The sequence below is a fragment of the Echinops telfairi genome, unplaced genomic scaffold (assembly GCF_000313985.2).
Source record: "Echinops telfairi isolate 266 unplaced genomic scaffold, ASM31398v2 ScPeMD7_57;HRSCAF=196, whole genome shotgun sequence".
NCBI lineage: Eukaryota > Metazoa > Chordata > Mammalia > Afrosoricida > Tenrecidae > Echinops > Echinops telfairi.
Window position 1 is genome coordinate 1371896 of NW_022103955.1, and position 21309 is coordinate 1393204.

At 42.2% G+C, this 21309-nt stretch overlaps 1 protein-coding gene across 6 annotated transcripts in view; it reads right to left on the reverse strand.

Annotated features, from left to right (window-relative positions):
• Positions 1 to 4490: 4490 nt before the first annotated feature.
• PTPRM (protein tyrosine phosphatase receptor type M) overlaps positions 4491 to 21309 on the reverse strand; it is a 707951-nt gene continuing 691132 nt past the window's right edge. For all 6 annotated transcript variants that reach the window (XM_045290818.1, XM_045290817.1, XM_045290815.1 and 3 more), the window contains 2 exons: positions 16734 to 16869; positions 4491 to 5196 (listed from right to left, as the gene is read on the reverse strand). In XM_045290818.1, coding sequence (XP_045146753.1) covers positions 5143 to 5196; positions 16734 to 16869 — 190 coding nt within the window. In that variant the 3' untranslated portion in view covers positions 4491 to 5142. The remainder of the gene's footprint in view (positions 5197 to 16733; positions 16870 to 21309) is intronic.

The window sequence follows — 21309 nt, forward strand, 5'->3', positions numbered from 1 at the left end:
AACTGTAGTCACACCTGTACTTTATCCCCTACTCTGAGAGAACTGTAGTCACACCTGTACTTTATCCCCTACTCTGAGAGAACTGTAGTCACACCCGTATAAGGTTGCTTGTCGTTCGTTGCCCTGTTACTGATGCTTGGGTCATTGTTTTCAGTCTTTGAATTCTTTGTGTTTTATTTTTTATAACTTCTAATGATGTCTTCAAATTTACTATCCTTAACTTCTGCAAACTCAAATCTTCTATTGACTTCATCAAGTGTTTTTTAAGCCTCAGATTTAGAAATTTTTATCTCTTCAAGTTATATTTTAAGTTCTTCTTGGGTCTTTTACATGTGTCTACAATGCCCTTGTTTGGCATGTTCAATATGTCATCTATATTCTTGATCATATGGAATGAAGTTATAAAATAATTGCTTTGATGCCCTTGCCTAGTAAGTTTATCATTTTGGTCATTTCAGGACCAATTTCTTTCTTTTTTTTTTTTTAACATTTTATTAGGGGCTCATACAACTGTTATCGCAATCCATACACACATCAATTATGTAAAGCACATTTGTATATCATTCTCAAAACATTTTCTCTCCACTTAAACCCCCGACATTAGGTCCTCATTTTTCCCCTCCCTCCCCTCTCCCCCTCCCTCATGAGCCCTTGATAGTTTATAAATTGGTATTTTGTCATATCTTGCCCTGTCCAATGTCTCCCTTCACCCACTTCTTGGCTGTCTGTCCCCAGGGAGGAGGTCACATATAGTTCCTTGCAATCGGCTACCCCTTCCCTACCCATTCTCCCTTTACCCTCCCTGTTTCACCACCCACACCACTGGTCCTGCAGGGCTCATCCGCCCTAGATTCCCTGTATTTTCAGCTCCTATCTGTACCAGTGTACATCCTCTGGTCTAGCCAGACCAGACATTCGAGTCATGGTAGTGGGAGCGGGGAGGAAACATTTAGGAACTAGAGGAAAGTTGTATTTCTCATCATTGTTACATCACACCCTGACTGGCTCGTCTCCTCCCGAGACCCCTCTGCAAGGGGATCTCCAGTGGCCTACTACTAATGGGCTTTGGATCTCCACTCCGCACTCCCCCCATCATTCACTATGGTAAGATTTTTTGTTCTGATGATGCCTTATACCTGATCCCTTCGACACCTCGTGGTTGCATAGGCTGGTGTGCTTCTTCCATGTGGGCTTTGTTGCTTCTGAGCTTGATGGCCACTTGATTACCTTCAACAGGACCAATTTCAATGGATAAATCTTACTTCATTTTTCATTTAAATTTTTTTAGTCTGCTTGGTAATTTTGAATGGGAGAAAGATGAGGCTTTCAGGTGTCAGACGTAATTACAATCTTGGAAATCCTGTCAGAATTGACTCAATGGTAATGAATTTTTGAGTTGGTAACTTGAATTGGATTCCAGATGTTATAAATTTTATTTTGTTGGGTATTGGGTATTTTCATATTATTATAAATATTCTTGAGTTTTGTTCTGCGAATGCACTGTTAATTAGAAATAGTTTGATCCTTTCATTAATTTTTTTAAATTAGTAATACTCATTAGGCAGAACCACAGCTACCCTGTTTCCCCGAAAATATGAGTGTCTTATATTAATTTTTGCCCCCAAAGATGCGCTAGGTCTTATTTTTCCATGAAGAATAAGGTACACTTTTATTGTTTATTGTTTTATTAAAAGAGACCTCAAACTTCCTGTCTGCTCCGGCTGCGCTGCGACCAACAGTGAGCTGTGCGGCGCCGCCCTGTGCTACGGTCCAGAGTCCAGAGTTACGGTAGCTTCGGGTGCCTTATTTTCGGGGAGGCCTTATTTTTAGGGAGATGCCTTATATTTCAGCGAGAGGCAAAACTGTAAGTAGGTCTTATTTTCGGGGGATGTCTTACTTTCAGGGAAACAGTATATCTAGGGTTTATTCTGTCCCATTCTTGGGGTAAACCCCTCTGGGTAGTCTATGCACTGGGGACAAGAAGTATTTTAGCCCTGGCCGGGAGTGTTGTGCTGCTAATGCAATTCAGGCAGTTGAAATCTCCTGCCACTCCCTGAAAGAAAGGTGAGGCAGTCTGCTTTTGTAAAGATTTACAGCCCGTGAGCCCCTGCTAAGCAGTTTTGCTAGTTATTTTGATTGCTTGAGTCGAAATCCCAAGGGAGGTGGTTAGACTCTAACTATTGTTTTCTCTAACCTCTTTGAGTATTCTCTTTGACCTCAGGTGTTTATGCTAATCAGGACTTTGCTAAGGACATTAAGATCTTCACAACTCTTTTTCTCCAAGGCTCTTTGGGACTTTCCTTTGCAGATCATAACAAGAGGAAACCTGGTGGTGTATCGGTGATACATTGGGCTGCTAACCATTAGGTGAGTAGATCAGAATCACTCACACTCCAGCATTCTCCAGTTGCTATCCACGCAACGGCAGAGTCTGGTTCGGGATCCGCCCGTGATCACTCACTCGCTGCCATCAAGGCAATGCTGGTTCAGGGAGTCCTACGGGTTTCTGAGACTGGAACTGTTCACCGGCGTGGAAAGTCCAGTCTTTCTCCCGAGGAGCTGCTGGTGGGTTTGACCCGCCAACCAGTACACCACAAGGAATCCGTACTCACCAATATAATGGGAGAGAAATCAATTGTTCCAGTGTTGACCTCTGTGGGGTAGGTAGCAAGAGGTTCTGGGAAATGTAGTCCTAACACAGCCTCTACACATGCTCCATCCAAATCTCCACCAGTCTCAGTTGGGGAGGTAGTTTTTGAGGTGGGCAAGTGCCTTGCACAAAGTCTGGCACAGAATAAGAAGGTAAATAAAAAGGACTGCTACGCATGTTCTAGCATATACAGATGGGTTTATTCCACACAAAACTTGTTTAAACGTGTTTCTGCAGTCAATGAAGGGGGGTCATGTCCCTCGGGATTCTACTTGTCTCACTCTCCCTAGAGCGCCTTCCATACAAGGCGTAATCACAACAGTGACGTGTGAAGGGATCTGCCGAGTCAGTTACAGTCAACGCAGAGAAGTGAAATCCGAAGGTTTTGGTGACTTTTTTTTCAATTCGAAAGGGTGCTCTTGATAAACCTCACGGAAGTACACAGGCTGACCCACCGGCTACTAGGAAGATGCTGGAAGAAAAGCACACACTTTATTGGTGAGATCAAGGCCGAGAACTTTGAGCAAGGATTGTTTCCCATTGCAGTAAGGTATTTGCTCATTCTTTGAGGGCACCAAGGGTTGTCGTACACAAGAATATCCTTGGGAAGCCTTACGCTATCCACTTTACAGCCCTTACCTTTGCCCCTTCAGAATTATTTTTTTGACCCCCAAATTAAAAAAAACAAACCTGAAACATTGAAAGGAATCCTGATTTGAGGTTTGCAAGGATATCAAAACTACTGTCTTGATGTAGCATAAATTAAAAAGTGCAGAACTCTTCAAGGAAGGTTGAGATGGAAATGTTGCCTTCAGTGTGTTTAGTGGTTCTCAACCTGTGGGTCGTGACCCCTTTCAGGGTCAAACGACCCTTTCATAGGGGTCACCCGATTCATAACAGTAGCAAAATTACAGTATGAAGTAGCAACGAAAATAATTTTATGGTGGGGGGGGGGTCACCACAACATGAGGAACTGTATTAAAGGATCGTGGCATTAGGAAGGTTGAGAACCACTGGTTCTTTAGACCTAGATGAAAGATCTGTTGAAAAACAATAGCTTCATATTTTTATATTTTTCTTTAATAAAGGTTTATATCATTTTATAGTACTCTTTTTTTAACGTACTCTCTCAGGGGTTCAATGAAGGCTACTGTCCTTTGCCCAACAGCAATGATCTAGCATAGGTTAAAACTTGAGCGTCATATGATAGTGCAAGTGTGCCGGTATTGCTTGCTACTTCTTTAGGGTTGGTTTCAGCCCCAGACTGGCATTGAGCATGCTGTCCTTTAATCCTGAGGCTCCTTCAGTAGGATCTGTCCTGTTTAGCTTTGTGTCCTGTTTAAATATTCTCTTGATTTTGTGACCCACTAAAAATTGCTCTCACAAGTGTATTTTGGGTTGAGTGAGGCATACAGAGATCAGTTTTTATCCCAAACGGATTGAGATGATGAAACAGAGAATAGAGGGCATTGCTTACAGTGAGGAATTTTCTGTCTGGATGTCTGACCAGTATCTTAATAGTCTGTACAGCTCACAATGGGCACCAGCATCTGTGTGTGCTCTCCACCAGAAGAGCTGACTACATGGGTCATGATTTCTTACTGACAAAAATTCTTTCTCCAAAGTCCCAATTGTATCTGCTCTGGGCAAATATGCCCTAGATACAATCTCTCTCTCAGTATGGCTGGGGCATGTGCCTCCATCCCGTGTGCTGGGACACTAGGAGTGTAACATGACTATGCCACCTGTCATTATTTATTGAGTTGAGGATTCACACAAGGTACCATCATATAGTAAATTATTTTCAAGGCTTAAGAAAAATGATTGTCACTCACTGGGATTCACAAAATTTTCTTTTAATGAATAAATAATTTGATGAAATCAAAAATATTTACAGTATAAACAAATGGAAAAGCTTTAGATCTTGGAATCTGATCTTCGAGTTTTGCAATTTTGAACTGAATTTCTTCCAAGCCTTTCCCTTGGAAACAATAGAAATCTGATAGAAAGAACAACTCATACAATGCATCTTTATTCAGTATGTGTTTATCTGTTAGTCCTAGAAAGGTACATAAGCTTATATTATGCAATATGTTAAAATACAAATATTAACTAAAATAATATATTATCATAATTCCAGGTAGCATTCTCCACAGAACAAAAATGTACACTCAGCTGTAACAATAACAAAGGGTCACGGGCCACAAAATAATACCCCAAAGGTACAAATTCCTTCATAAGAATATAGTTGTGCTCTACGATTGACCAGCTGTGCTGACCACTGCAGTGCTGGGTGAGGTCCTGCAGGTGGCAGTGTTACCATGGGAACTGGGCAGTGCAGGCAGTTTTATAGACACTTTCTTGGGCTCTTAAAAGAGCCAGGTATGTAAAGCAAAATAAGCATATTGAGGAGTCTTTGTTTTATGCAGACAACCAGCAAGGAGAGTCTTGGTTTTGCAGCAGAGGGTTTGCTTGTAGAACTGTTGACGCAGTCAGCCAGAATTCAAGTCTTCCAGAGCCACCTCATAGCAGAACTTGTACTGATCCTGGAAAATAAAATGGAGCATTTTATCAGCTCTATAATATCTAAATGCTACGTCTACTAAATAAATAATGGAATAAATCATACTGATAACAATTTTGAATCAGAAATGCAAATGTCACAACTACAAACACGTTTACTTCTGCAGTTGCTCCCCAGGCAGATTCATTAGTTTCCTGGAATGTTCTGGACAACTCTCGATGCACATAAATATGCTTTGTGCAGGATAGGTAAGGGAGCGTCCTTTATACGTACACGCAGCTTCACTGTGGCTCTAGCTTTCCTTTTAGTTTCCAGTCAGCAGGATCTCTGCAATTTCATTCTAATTTTAAAAGCACTTGTTAAATACCAAGTAACTTGATCTAGTCCCTGACTTTTAGATCCCTATAACCTACAGTCCAGTAACCAATAAGAACACACAGGAATAGTTGAGGAGGTGTCCCCGGAGTGACCCTTAACATATTTTTGGTCTAGTGGAGGTCTAGTATAAGATCAAGCAGATCTTACAGCCGGTCTGGAAAGAATCCGCAGCTAAGAGGCAGACAACACCTGGTGACGCTGTGGGTTGGCCTGCTCAGGGCAAGGGCAGCAGTTGGAAACCAGCAGGTGGTCTGTGGGAAGAGAGGAGGTGTTCTGCTTTCCTGAAGACTCACATTCTCCGAAACCTCTGGGGGAAGGACTCTCCCCTCTTCTGAGTCGGAACAAACTTGATGGCAATGAGCTTGGTGTTTGGGTCTTGAGTTTCATTATCCATTACAATGGCTACTACCCAAGAAATGGGCCTTTCATTTCTGGTTGACCAAATTAATTGTAAATAAATTTCTACTACTGTACTTGTTTTGTCTGAGTCTTCTAATTAGACTTTAGTCATTGAAGTTTCCTTTTAACCCAACATTTACTCTCCAAGTGTCCTGTTTGTCTAGGCTATTTATTTGGAGACAAATAAGTAATTTATTCTTCTCTGTGCACAGAGTATATACGTCTCTAGCATAGAACCTAAACACAGATGAGAGTAAATGTGATCTCATAAAGAGATAAGTGACAAGACATTAGTTCAGCATTGGTTCAACTCAATAAGCACTTGGGGAGATGGAAGGACTTCCAGGTGTGTACAGTGTGAGTCCCCCAAGTTTATAACCTGCAGAGGTGATGGTGGAAAGTACACAAGGCGGTTATTCAATCACTGCGCGTGCCGCAGATTAAGAGTCAGTGACAGTAATGGCTTCTGGCCAAAATAAAGAAGACAGATAATAACGAGTTTTGGTGAGATTATGACAAAACAGGAAACCTAATACGATGTTAGTGCTTCTAAAACCAGCCTGAAAGTTCCTTAAATGACTGAACATTGATTTAGCATATGATTCAGTTTTACTGCTATCTATATACTCAAGAAAATATTACTATAAAAACTTGGAAATATTCATAGTGCATTATTAATGGTAGCCCAAAAGTAAAACCCCGTGTCAATCAATAGATAAATTGGTAAACAAAAAGAAGTTTTATTATTATTTAGTCATAAACAGCAGTATATTCTTGTCATAAGAAGGAATGTAGTTGTAATACTTGCTACGACCTGAGTGGATCTTAAAAACCGTATGGTGCTACATGGTGGAAGTCAGGTCCCAAAGCCATTGTCCATGAAATAGCCAGAATAGCAAATCCCTTGAGCCAGAAATGGGGGTCTTCAACAAGTTCGTGGAAATATTCTATAACGTTTCAATTACGTTTTTCCAGGAACTGTTTGAAGCCTCCCTGTATGGTTGTGAGGGGCTGGGGATAGAGGACCGAGAAGTGACTTCTTTCTGCAGTAAAGAAAGTGTTCTAAACTCTTATTTGTACTGATGGTTGTACAACTTTGTGAAGATACTAAAAATCACTGAGCTGTAGGTTTTAAAATGGTGACCTTCCTGGGATTTGAATTATATCCCAATAAAGCTTTAAAACTCAATAGCATCTGAGAGAACAGCGTGCCTACGAACAAGCTTAACCAGGAAGGTAAAAGACTTGTACATTGAAAACGATAAAACATGACTAAAAGAGATCATAAAAGATACAAATGACTAGGCAGTCTGTGTTTTTAGGTCAAAAGACTTCATATAGCTGAAATGTAAATATTATCCAAAGCAGTCTATAAACTCAACACAACCACCATCAAAATTCTAATAGTCTTTTGATAGAAATGGAAAAGTCAACCTTTAAATTGACCTGGAAGAGGAAGAAGCCCTGGGAGCTAAAGCAATCTGGAAGAAGAATAAAGTAGAAGGACTCATATTTCCTTCTTTCAAGACATATTATAAAATTTAAAAATTAAACAGCTGGGTGCTGGTAGAACACTAAGCCCATAGACTGATGGAATATAACTGAGACTACAGAAATAAATCCATACTTTATGGTGAACTGATTTTCCACAAGGATGTGAAGTCCATTAAATGGTAGAAGGAAGCGTTTCCTTAAAAAATGAGGCTTGGAAAATAAGATTTTCATATGTAAGAGAATGAATCAGGATCCATGCCTTACATTATACCCCAAAACATATTAAAAATGGATCAAGAACCTACATGTGAGAACTCAAACCATAAAACTCTTTCAATATTGGGCATGGCTGAGGAGACTAGTTCTTAACAATAGATTAGATATAACAATAAAAACATGAGCAGTAAATACAAAGCAGATAATGGGGTCTCATCGTAATTAAATACTTTTGTTCATCAAAAGAATTCATCAGAAGGTAAAAAGACAGTTTACAGATTGGGAGATAAATTTTGGGAACCCTATACCTGGTATACCTGGTATAATATATAAGTATGTTATATGTATATTGAAATTTACAAAATTTTAAATAGATAAAATCTCTCATAACTGAATAACAAAAGACATATAATCTAATTAAAAATGGACAAATGGAATAAATATTTAACCAAAGACAACAATCAAATGCCAATAGTCATATGAAAGTATGCTCAATGAAATTCTCACTCACTGTCATGGAGTAGATTCCAACTCACAGTGACTCGATAGGACAGCGTAGAACTGCCCCTATGGGTTTCTCAGAGTGTACATCTTCCTCTCTCTCCCACACTGTGGCTGCTCATTGTGAATTGCTGATCTGTGGTCAGCAGCCCAATACTAACCTACCAACTACACCTCCAGGGCTCCTGAGGACAATACAGATCAAAACCACCAGGACACCGCTTTTCCCTTATTAGAATGACAATGGCTAAGAAACGGAAAACAAGAGATGTTGATGAAGTTGTGGAGAAACTAGAAACTTCACTTTTTGTGGGTGGGAATGTAAAATGGGGACAGCCATTCTCAAAAACAGCTTGGTGTTTCCTCAGAAAGGTGATCACAGAACTACTGTGTGCGGCAGCTGTCCCAGGCCTAGGTCTACACCCAAAGGAAGGAGAGGAGGGATGTAGAATGAGCCTGCAAATCACTGTTCACGGCAGCACTTGCCACAACAGCTACCTGTAGAAACCACCAAAATACCCGCTAATAGATTAACGGAGAAGCTAATTGTGGTGTGTATATGTAGTGTATACATATATATATAGTGCACATATACAATAGAGTATTACTCATCCATCAAGACAAAGTCCTGACTTATACCACAGATGGATCAACCTTTACGCTATCAAAACATCATGCCACAAAAGGATAGACATTGCATGATTTCACTTCATGAAGTAAGTACATATATGGAAATGGAAGGTTATTCATGGTTACCAGGGGAGGGAGTGACAGAGACAGGGGTAGTTTTTGCTTAAGGACCTTCCATTTATCTTAATGGTGTGGAATGATTTGGAAAAGGATAGCAAGAATGGTTGTACAACTTGAAGAAGGTAAGCAATGTTGCAATAATACATATAGAAATTGTTGAATTGTATGTTTTGTTGTATATATACATTTTCACCACAACAACAAAGGTGGACAAAAATCAAATGAGGAAAACCACTAGCAGATGCTTGCGCCAGGCTATGAAGCCTGTCTCTTCAGTCAGTGAAGGAGCGGTGGGGCTGGAACCCGGAAAACTTTCCTTTTAAACGGGACCACGGCTGCTATTGATCGCATTATGGTTCTAAGCCCCAGTATGTATGATGTATGTATGTATGTATATATGTATGTATGTATGTATTATTTATCTAATTACTCCAGTATTATTAGGAGACCATAGTCTTATGAGATTGGCAGTTAGTTCCTCCAATTATAAAACAAAAGTTGTTTTTTTTAATCATATCTAAGGTCCCCTTCCAGCTTGTAAATCTGTGATTCTATGGTCTAAAGACTTGATATTCCTTTAAAGACTTGGTATTCCTTTAAAATCAAGACTGACAACATATGCAACAAGGCAAACACAAGTCACTCAACTGTCTAATCTTGCAAATAACGGGTGATCTACTAGTCATTTCTTCCAGTCAGATCACTCCCTCTGCACCCATCAGTGCGTGCCAGCAAATGCAGTCGTGTCCACCCCCTGACACCTTACACTCTTGAACTCGAAAGCCATCACATGTCCTACATAAGGCTGTAGGCTGATTTATCTTCCAGTCGTTTTCATTTCAGGATGGCAGAGTGGTACAAACTGTTAATCCTCTTAGCTGCTAATGGAAAGTGGGCAGTTGGGTCCACTCTGAGGTACCTGGGCAGAGAGGCATGGCAGTCTACCTCAGACAAATAGAAGGAGCCTCCTTCTATTCTGAAACACTCATGTTGCCACGAACTGAAAATGAATTGATGACAGCTGGTTACTAAGATTTATTGTTTCAGGATTCAGCATCTTTATTTTCATAATATTTAAAAATAAATTAAATATTTGAATTTCAAATACTAAAAAGTCATGCTAGCATGTTGGATGTGGGTTGCTCCAATCATTTTTCTGATTTTTGTGAAGTTCCAGGAGTTAGGTTTTTTTTCTCCATGAAAACTTGAGATACAATTCCATGATGTATGAGAATGATTTTGTGCACATCTAACTGTGGAATTCATTTCAGCATCTATGAAGAAGCATCCATTTAACACATGGACACGCACCAGGCGAAGAAAGTGGTTGCTGCAAATGCGGAGGGCTGTCTGCAAGGCCCAGCAGGCCCTGATCTTGGTGTGACTATAATTTGCAACGTGAGTTCTCCCTAGCCATCCTGTCTCTCCTAAGAAAGCTGCCCACCTCCACCAATCCTGTGACGATGGTTTCTGAATCCGGAAAAATAAGGGGAATGAGAAGGAAGGCCCTCAGTGGTGGCGTCCCCTCCCTGAAGCATCTGGGTAAATGTCTGAAATTTCCCTACATTGAAAACTGATTACACTTGATCACCAGGTGCAGGCCTGTCTTCTGCACAATCTCCTTTTGCAATTCACTTGCCTTTGAAGAGTATAATTAAGCCATATGAGCAGTCCCCGTGCTTTAGGGGGAAAAAGACCACTCGTGTCTGGGATGGATTTGAGTCTGTCCCGGCAGGAAAAGTCTAGTCTGTCTGCCAGAAACCAGGCCCTCTGTGAACACTGAGGGTGTGTAGCAAGCTGATAGCAAGCTGACCCCATAGGCCGCTGCAGAAGCGCAGTGGGCCGGCAGGATGGGAATTGACAGTCACTTCATACCCTCCCTTAGGGGACAGGAAGTCTGTCAGCAGTGAGGGTGCTGAGTGTGGGTCAAGGGGCCTGTGCTTCCAGGGTTACAAAGCTCCAAGGGCCTCGCATTTTGATAGTTTTGCATAAGAAAAGTTTCTATGATCTGCAGCAATACTTTTGGCTTTCCCTTGTATTCTTTGACTTCTTTGGCTAAATCCTTAAAAATTTCCTTATTGGAATTTTTATGGATATAAATTGCTAATTGTTCCTCTTATCCATCTTCTCCACGACAAGCCCTGAGAGATAAACCTTGGCCTTTTCAGCTGGCAAGATAACTTGGGTGCACTTTTGTGGGATGATAGAAACTTGTCCTGATCTATAGCAGCGGGATGTAAGAGCAGTGATTTGTGAAGGTGCAGTCATGAGGCAAGCCTAACAGAGAAGCTCCCAAGGAAGCCTTGATCATTATTGTTTTAAAAATGTTATTAGTTTTTATATAAGAGCTTTATTGATATATAACTCACATACCACCAAATTCACCCTTTTAAAGCCTGCAATTCAGAATCGTACGAGATCTAAATAGATTATATTCAGCACTGCAAGAAGAACCCCATTCCCTGTAGAAGTCACTCCCCATTCTCTTTGCCAGCCACTAGCAACTGATAATCCATTTTCTGTCTCTGTTTATTTGTCTACACTTGACATGGTCGGGTATTTATTGTAAACAGAATCATGCCATGTGTGGTTTTTATGACTGTACTGTACTTAGTACTGTTATTCCCACTCCGTTGATGAGAAAATTGAAGTTCAGAAAAGACTTATGCTTTGTCTTCTAAACAAGTGATAAGGTCTCTGAGAGAGACCGTGTGGCTGCTGGTTCTCTGCATTTACTGCCATGCCCGCGAGGAAACGGAGAACAAAAACGGAGCACAACCCTGGGGCGAGAGTGGAATGGAATGGAAGTAAGATGATCGGTTCAACTGGTTAATCCGAGCAGCAGGTTACCAGGTAAAACTTCATTTTCTTAGCAGCTGAGACCACAGTGTCATTTTCTGAGGAGAAGCTACCTTTGTATGGGAAAATATCATGCCTTTGGTAGAAGGTGAGACTTTCAAGGGTATGAAAAAGTACTTCTCTTGGGTTCTAGTTGATACATGGATGAGTTTATTCCAAACAAAACATGTCCTGATGGCTGTAGATGTGTTCTTTGAGTAATACACTTGTTTTAGTTTCATTAGGTACCTTAAAAAACAACCAAAATGGTCCAATTGAAATAAGGATTTCTGAGGAGGTTTGCTGGACCAGTTAAATTCAATATAGAGAGGTCCCTCTGTAAGATTACGGTGACTTTCTACTTATATATTTAGATCGCAAACGGGTGCTCTTGAGGATTTTTTGGAAGGATATAGGATGGTCATGGTTAGGGAGAAGTTTTAAGAAAACTGAAAACGGCATTGGTGAGAAATAGGTCAGGAAAATTTCACCAAGGATTTCCCCCCCACCATGACAATGCTCCTGCTCATTCTTGAGCGTAGAGAATTCTACTATGAGGATTCCCTTAGGAAGCCTTACCCCAAACATCCTACAGACTTTTTTTTGATCCTGAACATTTCCTTTTGTTCCCTAAATTCAGAGAACATTAAAAAGAAGCAATTTGAATCCTCTGAGGATGCCCAAAGTGCACTTGGACGTAGCTTTGCTGGGAGATAGAGAATTATGCGAGAAAGGGTCAGAGAGACGGAAACACAGCCTTCGGAAGTGTCCAGAGAATATACTGAGAAATAAGAGCACCACATTTTGATATTTTTGTTTAATGCAAATCTATATTACATTATATCAATACTTCTTTATTTTTCTTCACACTTACACGGTTCCTAAAAGGCAAAGGAAGAGAGGCCAGTCAGCAGAAAGAAGATGGGCAGGGAGGAGGTGGGCTCTTGGTGGTGGGGAACCAAAGGGTACTGAGAATAAAGATTCCTGACGTCCCACTTCAGTCAGCCCAAATTTGAAGTCAAACTATGACATTTACGAATGTTGTGAACAGTGCTGTTATTGTTGATTGGTACCAGCTCTAGAGCCAGGCACAGTAGAATCAGTAGGGGAAGACGACCCTGAAGTTTAAGTTCCCAGGTCGCTTACAGAAATCTTGAGAAGGGCTTTGGACTTCCATTCTGGGAACTGGGCCGGTCTTACTTGGATTTCAAGAGTCAGGAGGTGCCAGCAGACATGTAGCTCAAAAGCAAATGGGTGATTAAAGGGTACAATTGCCTTAGGAGATAGCTCTGCAAATTCGCATGGGACATGTGGAGGAAGCCACTCTTTTAGCCCATTCCAGGACAGGCACCATGTCAGGGGTGCACCCAGGCCACAAAATACTTCTCAAGGAAATATATGCCCCTCAAAGTTTGTTTCTCTATTAAAACAAAGCTCTGGAAACGTCAACCATTTCATGTAGCAGAGAATGGTGGGGAGGATAGGAGTGGAAACAGCCTGTTTTCCCAACACAAGGAAAGGCTCCCACGGGCGCTCCGGGTGACTCTAACGCAGAACGCACACATGGACGGTGCCATCCTATCTCCTCTTGGGGTGCACATTTGTGAGGGGTCTGCATGTTGGTGAAAGAATGAAGAACTCAGAAGCGAGGTTGGCAAAGCGAGTTGGGCGAAAGCCAGGTGCACCCACCTGATTCAATGCGCCTCCTCCCCCTGCAAATTAGTCTTGTGTTGCCTTGGATTTGGCTCCCCTAACAATGAACTCGAATTTCTCCAGAGATTTCCAAACTAACATTTCGGAGTGATAAATCTTCAGACCCCCCTTGAGAATGAGATGCTTTAATCGGAATTCACGAATTTTCCAACTCGTGAGCAATTCAGAATACCAGAGTTGCAAAGACAAATGGAGAAAGACATACCGTCCACTCACTCCTTGTTTTGTCTTAGGGTTGGCTGGGGCAGCAGCACTTGCCAAGCCTGGTAGGCACCTGCCGTGGCATCCTTCTATGAAGATGCTCCTACAGGACACGGCAGTCTGAGTTCTGTACATCGGGAAGAACTCCGCAGGTCTCCAATGGCCTTTTATACCCAGTAAAACCAGACCAATTTTTATCACCCTGACCTAAGTTAATTAATTCCCTCCTTCAACATACACATGTATGATTATCAAACTCAATGTGATTTGTTGTTACAGATAAAAACAAATACACAGGGACAAGCTCCCTGATTTAACTGTGAATGTTCCAATCTACGGAGAGCACTTCAACCCTTTTCTCCAGCTACCAGATAATAGCTATTGCCCTGCTAACACTTACCGCGGCAAGTTTATCAGCCAATTTTTCTCAGAAAATTGTAAACCTTTCCTACCTTCCTCAGTAAGTCACTTTATCCTGAAACTCGTACTGACCTTCGGAGGTTTGGGCAGCCAGGGATCCTCCTATCTCCTTTTCAATGAATTATACACCACTGCGGAGAGACCCAGGTTATTACAGGATCCCGGATGGGGGCAAGAGGTTGCCTTTGGTTCAGCTTTGGGATCTGCCCACGGAAACCCATGGATGACAAAAACTGCAGCCAGAGTCCAGAGGTGAGGCCCGGAGGCCCCTTCTAACCGCCTGCTTCATGCAGGTGGCAGTGAGCGAGAAAGGAAAACGATTCTTTTGAAAGAGCAGCTTTTCCCTAGTACCAACCACAGTTTGGAAGTTCCTCCTCTGTCTTTTACTTGGTGGAGTTAAGCACCCAGTGAGTCCCTGGAAGACTATAGGAAGATGCATTTGTTTGCATCTTCTGCCAGCAGACAGATCGTTCAGCCGTGGCATGCCACCGAGGGAGGGTTTCCCTGGACGCCAAAAGAAGCTGGCTGCAGTGACCTGCCCACTCAGGATACCGAACCATCGTCCAGTGTCTCCACACTCAGATGTTGACTATGAGAGAGGCATGGATGGCAGTGCCTGGTGCTTGGCAGGCACCACACCAATGTGAGCGGATAGTCTCCTTTCGCCTCCTTCGGTCCTCTGACTAGATTGTCTCTGAAACAACCACACGATCAGCAATGACATTTCTCATGTGCATAGTTTCCAACCACTTTCACGTATTATCCCCTCAATCGACTCACATGATCCCGATTTTACAAAACCAAGGCCCCATGCTCTTGGAAGCAGCAGTCAAGAAATCAAATACTATATGAAGTAAATCTGTTGGGCAAGCAAGTCCTCTTTAAGATGTGAAGAGTAACAGTGTCACTTTGGAGGCTACAGCATGCTTGACCCACATCCTGGCATTTGCAATGCCTCACACGCATGTGAACGTGGGACAATGAATAAGGAAGACCACAGGATAGACACATTTGAATCAGGGTGTGGTTGAAGAATATTGAGAATACTGTGAACTGCCAGAGAACGAATATTGTACTTTTTCGAAGAAATACAACCCGAATACACCTTAGAAGCGCGGATGGGGGGACTCCCTCTCGTGTACTTTGGACCTGTTGGTAGAACAGACCTTGGCAGACACGTCCACCATGCTTGCTAGACTACAGAGAAGAATGCTCTCAAGATGGACCGACACACTGGCTGTAACGAAGGGCCTAAGCATGGTGATTGTGGAGATGGCGCAGGACTGGGCAGTGGTTTGTTTTGTTGTACATTGGGTCACTGTGTTGAGGGGGACTAGACCACATTTAACAACAACAACAACAACAACAACCGCCAAAGCAAGTTAAGTGACTTGTAGGACAATCAAATTGCACAAATCAAGTTTCCAAGGTCATTTAACTTGCACTAACAGCAGAACCTAAGCGAGAATTTGGGTTTTGGTAGACTTATACTCCTGACAGGAGTTAGCAGGCAGGAGCTGGGGAGCACGCTCCTTCTGGCCACAAAAGCCGATGCTGTAATTGCTAATGATCTCAAGAGCGTGTACATGCCCATGCAGACCCTCCTCTGCCACGTTCCCTGACCAAGATCATGCTTTGTGGAAATAGACAAGCTCATCATGCAGAAGCACATATCCGGGGGAAAGCAGATGCCCACAGAGTCTACCTTGTGTAGACAAGGCTTGGATATGTCCTAGGAGATGGACATCATTGGGATCAGGATCATTGTCTAGTCTGTGGTATGGTTTCAAATGGCATTGACATTTTGGATGGGGACCGTCGTGCATGACCCACAACTACTTTTTCAACCTTAGCATAAATCTCAATTTTCTGTTTAGTCACTTTAATTAAAAAGCTTCCTTTAAACATTTTCATTGCAAGACTACCACGTTGTGGAGTCAAGAGTGCAGAGCTCCACAGCCCGGGCCATCCCTTCCTGAGAGCCTCCACCCGAGGTCATCCCCCAGCCGCGCGCGGGACCAGTCCTGCAGTGCTCTGCGGCTCCACTCTCCTAGCAGAGAAGTACAAAACCAATCCCAAAGCTGCCTCCTCTGAGCTGTCCCGCTATTCTCGGGTCACAGCGGTTGGCATTTCCACAGCTCCAGATAAAGAGATTTCACGAAACCCTCTAAGAAAATAATTGCACATCGTCCTTTGTTTCGCAACTCCTTTAATCCCTTTCTCAGATATGGCCACCGTAATTAAATGCAATATTCTGGATGTCAAACTACAATGCACAGCTTTGATAAATATTAGGTGATTAAGCTATTTATAAAATATATAATTTGGGATCTGGCACTACATTTGCTGTGATTATTTCTTTTCCAGGAAGACTAAGTGCTTAGCCACGTGGAAGGCACTGCCAGGAGAGAAAATTAATAAGGATGTGCACTTTTGAGCTTCAACTATTTCCATGTTTCAAACAAGTTGAGACAAAGTCTCCTTGTGAAAAAGCCGACAGAGGGAGCAGAAGAAAGGGAGAGAAATAAAGTGATTACATGATGCTTTCTCTCTCTTCCTTTGGGTTTTGTTACCCTGCAAACCTGATCACTGGCAGCCACCTCTGGCTCCCAGGGAAACGCTCTAGTTGGCAGCAGGGCAGGTACCTACCAGAAGATCCACCATGTTGGGCTTATTGTTCCTCAGTGTCTTCACTGCATGGAAGACGTCGACCGCCCTCTGGTGCCGCAGCATCTCACAGACAATGCTGATTGCACAGAACGTCCCGCTGCGGCCCCCTCCGTTTCTGTCATGAAAGAAACGAAATCGTTTGAGGACTTTCATTCTCACATCGCATCTCCCTCAAAAGCTCAAGATGAGCCCCTAATGACGCAGGCCTCAGAGGCAAGAGACGCTCACCTGGTGTTCTCCTAATTCAAACACAGCAAGTAAATGTGCCACAGCATTTGGCACACAGTTCGCCTGTACCCACATGAGAACGGGCATGTCCTCCTGCGCCATTTCTGCAGACAGCAGAAAAGGACCTTGAGACAGCACCTTGTGTATTTCTGTTGGAAGGTGCCACTGCAGTGCATTTTCAGGGAATACATACCTCACCTAGCATCTGCCTCCTTAAAATATTTGCCGATTTATTAAAAAGTATTATTTATTGATGTAAGTATGGAATATAGCTACTATTTTTATTTTATGAGTTAATTTCCAATAGTACATTTGTTTCGCAAACCATGCTAGCTGGGGCCAGAAGGAGTGCCATCAGTTCGAATCCTGTCCTCTGCTGGCAAGCCCATATGCATCTCCCCTTACTCTTTGTAACCATACTTGTCCCAGGTTCTTCCTGTATGTCTCCGCACCAGCTCTGGCATGAACCACTTCCCAGAGGAGCTATGGGCTCTTTCTGTTATATTTTACGACATTTAAAAATAACCCTAATATCACGATCAGGCCTAAAATAAACAAGCAAACAATCTTTTAATATAATCAAGATTCTAGTCAGTGTTCAAGATTCCCAGACGGCTTCAGACATTTTCTTACACTTGTTGTCTTCAGGTCTACACGCTGTAATTGGTTAGTGAAGTCTTACAAGATATTTTAATCTGTAGATGTTTCTCCACACTCTCCTTTTTCTTGGCAATTTGTTGAGAAAATTGGGTCATTTGTCCTGCAGAGATACTATATCCTGAGTGTTTCTTAGTCATCGCAGTGCTGTGGTATCATTTATTCTGTCCCCTCTGTGTTTCTAGAGTGGCAGTTAGCGTCAGGACTTGATAAGGATTTGAGATTGACTGGCTGACAAGGGTACTTCCATGAGGAGGCAGGCACCAGACACCTGCTTGTTCCTCCTATGTGAAGAAAGACCGTGACATTTAACTCTCAGCTTGCTGGGTCCATTATAGAGTGCCAAATCAGCTTTCCAAGCAATGTGTAATAAGCCTACAGCCAGTAAGCGCATATTTCGATGAGTTTTTATACATATGCACATCATGTGACCACAATCCAGATCGAGCGACAGACCATGAGTAGTTCCCAGACACGTCCCTAACCTTCCTTATGAGTGAGTGAACGCTATCAGTATCGTCAATACTATAAAGGTAATCAAGCTCTGTTCTTACTGCTAGTATCATACATTCCTTTCACCTATTTTAAAACTTGGTATAAATGAAGTGATATAGCCTAAACTTCACTGAGTTGGGCTTCTTTTACTCAGTGATATCCTTATGAGAACCATTTATGTTATGTCAGTTGTTTATACTTTTATATTGCTAAGTAGAATTTCACTATTGTATCATTTATTTATGCAATGGCTGATGACGATTTGAGTAGTTTCCAACTTTTATGAATCATAAGTGGCTATAAGCATGATTTGTACTCCATATTCCTAGCAGACACATACAGAGAAGTGGAGAGCTCAGTCAAAGTGTGTATTTAATTTAGTAGGTGGCGTAATGGCTGCAATCCACAAGGTCAGCAGTTTGAAACCACCTGCTGCTCTTCAGGAGAAAGACAAAGCTTGCTATTCCCATACACGGTTAGTTTTAGAGACGCACAGGAGCATCCGACCCTGCCCTATAAGGTCGCCATGAGTAGGCAGTGACTTGATGGCAGTGAGTTTGGTTTTGACAATTTTTTTGTTTCGGAGATGCTCTAAAAGAGTTTTAAAGTCCTTAGAGCTTTTTGTCCAGCGTGTGGGAGTTCCAGCTACTGCACATCTTCACTAACACTTGGTACCATCACTGACTCGTTTGTTTTTGAATCTTCAGATGTTCTGCTGATGCCATGGTAGCTAATCCTGGACATAATGCATGTTATCCTGAAAACGAATGATGCTGACGACCTTTCTTACTGTACTTCCTTTAAAATGCAGTGCCGGTGCACTCCTTCGCTCCCTCGAAAGAACCGGGCTGTCTTCCTTTTTCCTATTGACTTTCACGGATATTCTAGCTCTGCTTCCTCTGTCAACGCCATGCAGCATGAAAACTTTCTCCTACTCTGTTTTTTGACAAATAGAAGTGTTTAATTGTGATAGAAGCCAGTTTACCAAGAGTTTCCTTGATGGTTAGAGTTTTGTGGTTCATTTAATAAATCTTTGATCAGCCCATGGTCACATGGCACATTGCTTTTCTTGATCTGTTTTTCATCTGCTGGAAGAAGCTATCCTTGATTATTACCTACATCCATAAATTTTATCAAGTGTTGTAAAATGATATCTTAATTGTATCATTTCTTCTGTGTTTTTAGATGGAAGTCATATATAAGGAAAATAATTCCCCATTAACTCTTTGTTTACCTAGAGCACACATAACTCAAGCAAACCACCAACCCTCATTTCTATGGAGTTAGTTCTGACTCACAGTGACCCCACAAGACGGAAGAGAACTGCTTCTTTGGGTGTCCAAGACCTCTAACCCTACCAGAGTAGAAAGCCTCATGAGGAGCCACTCAATTCAATGCATCAGTTATTTGTGTCTCCGGGCAGAGAAACTCTCAGCCCACAGCCATTAGGTGGCGCTACACCATGCTGAATGTGATGTTCTTAACACCGAGGAAGTTACTGTACTGTACTGATTCAAAGCACTGTTGGCTACCAGACGTACCAATTTCAACTAACTTTGTTTCTCATCTCTGAGGAAAAACCAAACCAAATCTAGCCAAATCAAACTCTCAGCTTCAAGAGTTATAAACTTAAAAATAAATATTCTGCCTAGGCCTGAGTCACAAACCCACATTTAATGCCCCAAGAAAGCAAGTGGTGGTGGTGGTCCGAGACCCACAAGGACAGTAAAGTGGGAGAGAAGGGGTCCCCCCCCCAAAAAGTTAAGGTTTTCTCAGTAGAAGAAAGGGTTGCTGGACATGCAAGAGTGCTGAAAGAGCAGATGTCCCCAGCCAGAATAGCTGAGAAACAGCTACTTGTCTTCTGTAGTACATGGTCAGCCACACAATCCTTTCAGTTCTAGGGTGACAGTGGTCTCCCGGACAAGTGCAGTCAGTGGGTCTGCAAGGTGCAGTAACTGAAAGGGCCTGGGCAGGATGTTGCTTTGTGTCTCACTCTCATTGTATTTGCCCTCGTGTCTCAAACTCCTCTAGATTTTAGACCTCAGATTAAAGCACTGGTCCTGGCTAAAATGCTGCGAAACTTGGGAAGGGAGACACATTACAATCCTACTGTAGATGCTGGGATTCCAGGCATAGATGGACTTAAATTTTTTTCTCTTTTTACATTTATTGGCACACAATCCACATTTCATACAATTCAATAGTTCAATCATATCAAGAATAATTGTACAATCATGACCACAATCATTTTTAGAACATTTTTCCCTCCATCGTGAAATCTCCTTTAAAATGAGGTCTGCAATCACAATCAGTTCTAGTGCTCCCTCCCCCATCCTGCCTTCATTGTTTACTCCTGAAATCACCTCCCCCTCCCTATCTCCCACCCCCTCCCCCTACAGCCCCTGTAAACCCTTGCATCAGTTATTTTCTCTATGCAGCCACTCCTTCTGTGCTTCACAAACAGGGAAAAGCAATAGAAACCATAAAAAACAAGACTGAAATAAAGTTGTAAGGATAAAGTAATAATAATATTAAGACAAAAATAAAAATAATGAGTAAGAAAGAAAAGACCATCTTCAATCTTTAAAAAGCCAAGGAAGTAATTTCTGTCATGGAACACTTAAGAGATGCTTGTACCTAGAACAAATTCAGGTTGGGTCAACAGGGAGGTCAGCTGACCAAGTACCAAGTTTGATCCCTCACGATCAAGATTACAGTGATCTCTGTCTGACAGTAAGGCTGTTCAAGACCCTTGCCTGTGGCTAGTGGGGGTCTGCTAGGGGCTTAATCTGTTGTTCTGCAGATGGTTTTTGTGCTCCCATCGTCCTCCAGAGCGTTCTGCCAATTGACTTCATAATTTTAGCTCTGATACTTTTCCCTTCATCACATTTGAATTTTGTTTTGGTTATCATTGGATCACAAGCTGGTGTGCTTCTTCCATGTGGATTTTGTTGACTCCTCGCAGAGATGTATGCTTCTTTGAATACAAGCCATTAAGACCCCAGACGCTATTCCAATTGACAGCTGGCCACTATCTGCTTTCGTCATCACACTTTGCTGCAGCTCCCTTATCTTCAGTGATCATTTCATGAAGGTGGGTATCCAGCCGGGCTGTGTGAGCAGAACAAACTGTTCTTGGATTGGGGATAATGTTAAATAGGAGCCCCAAACCAAT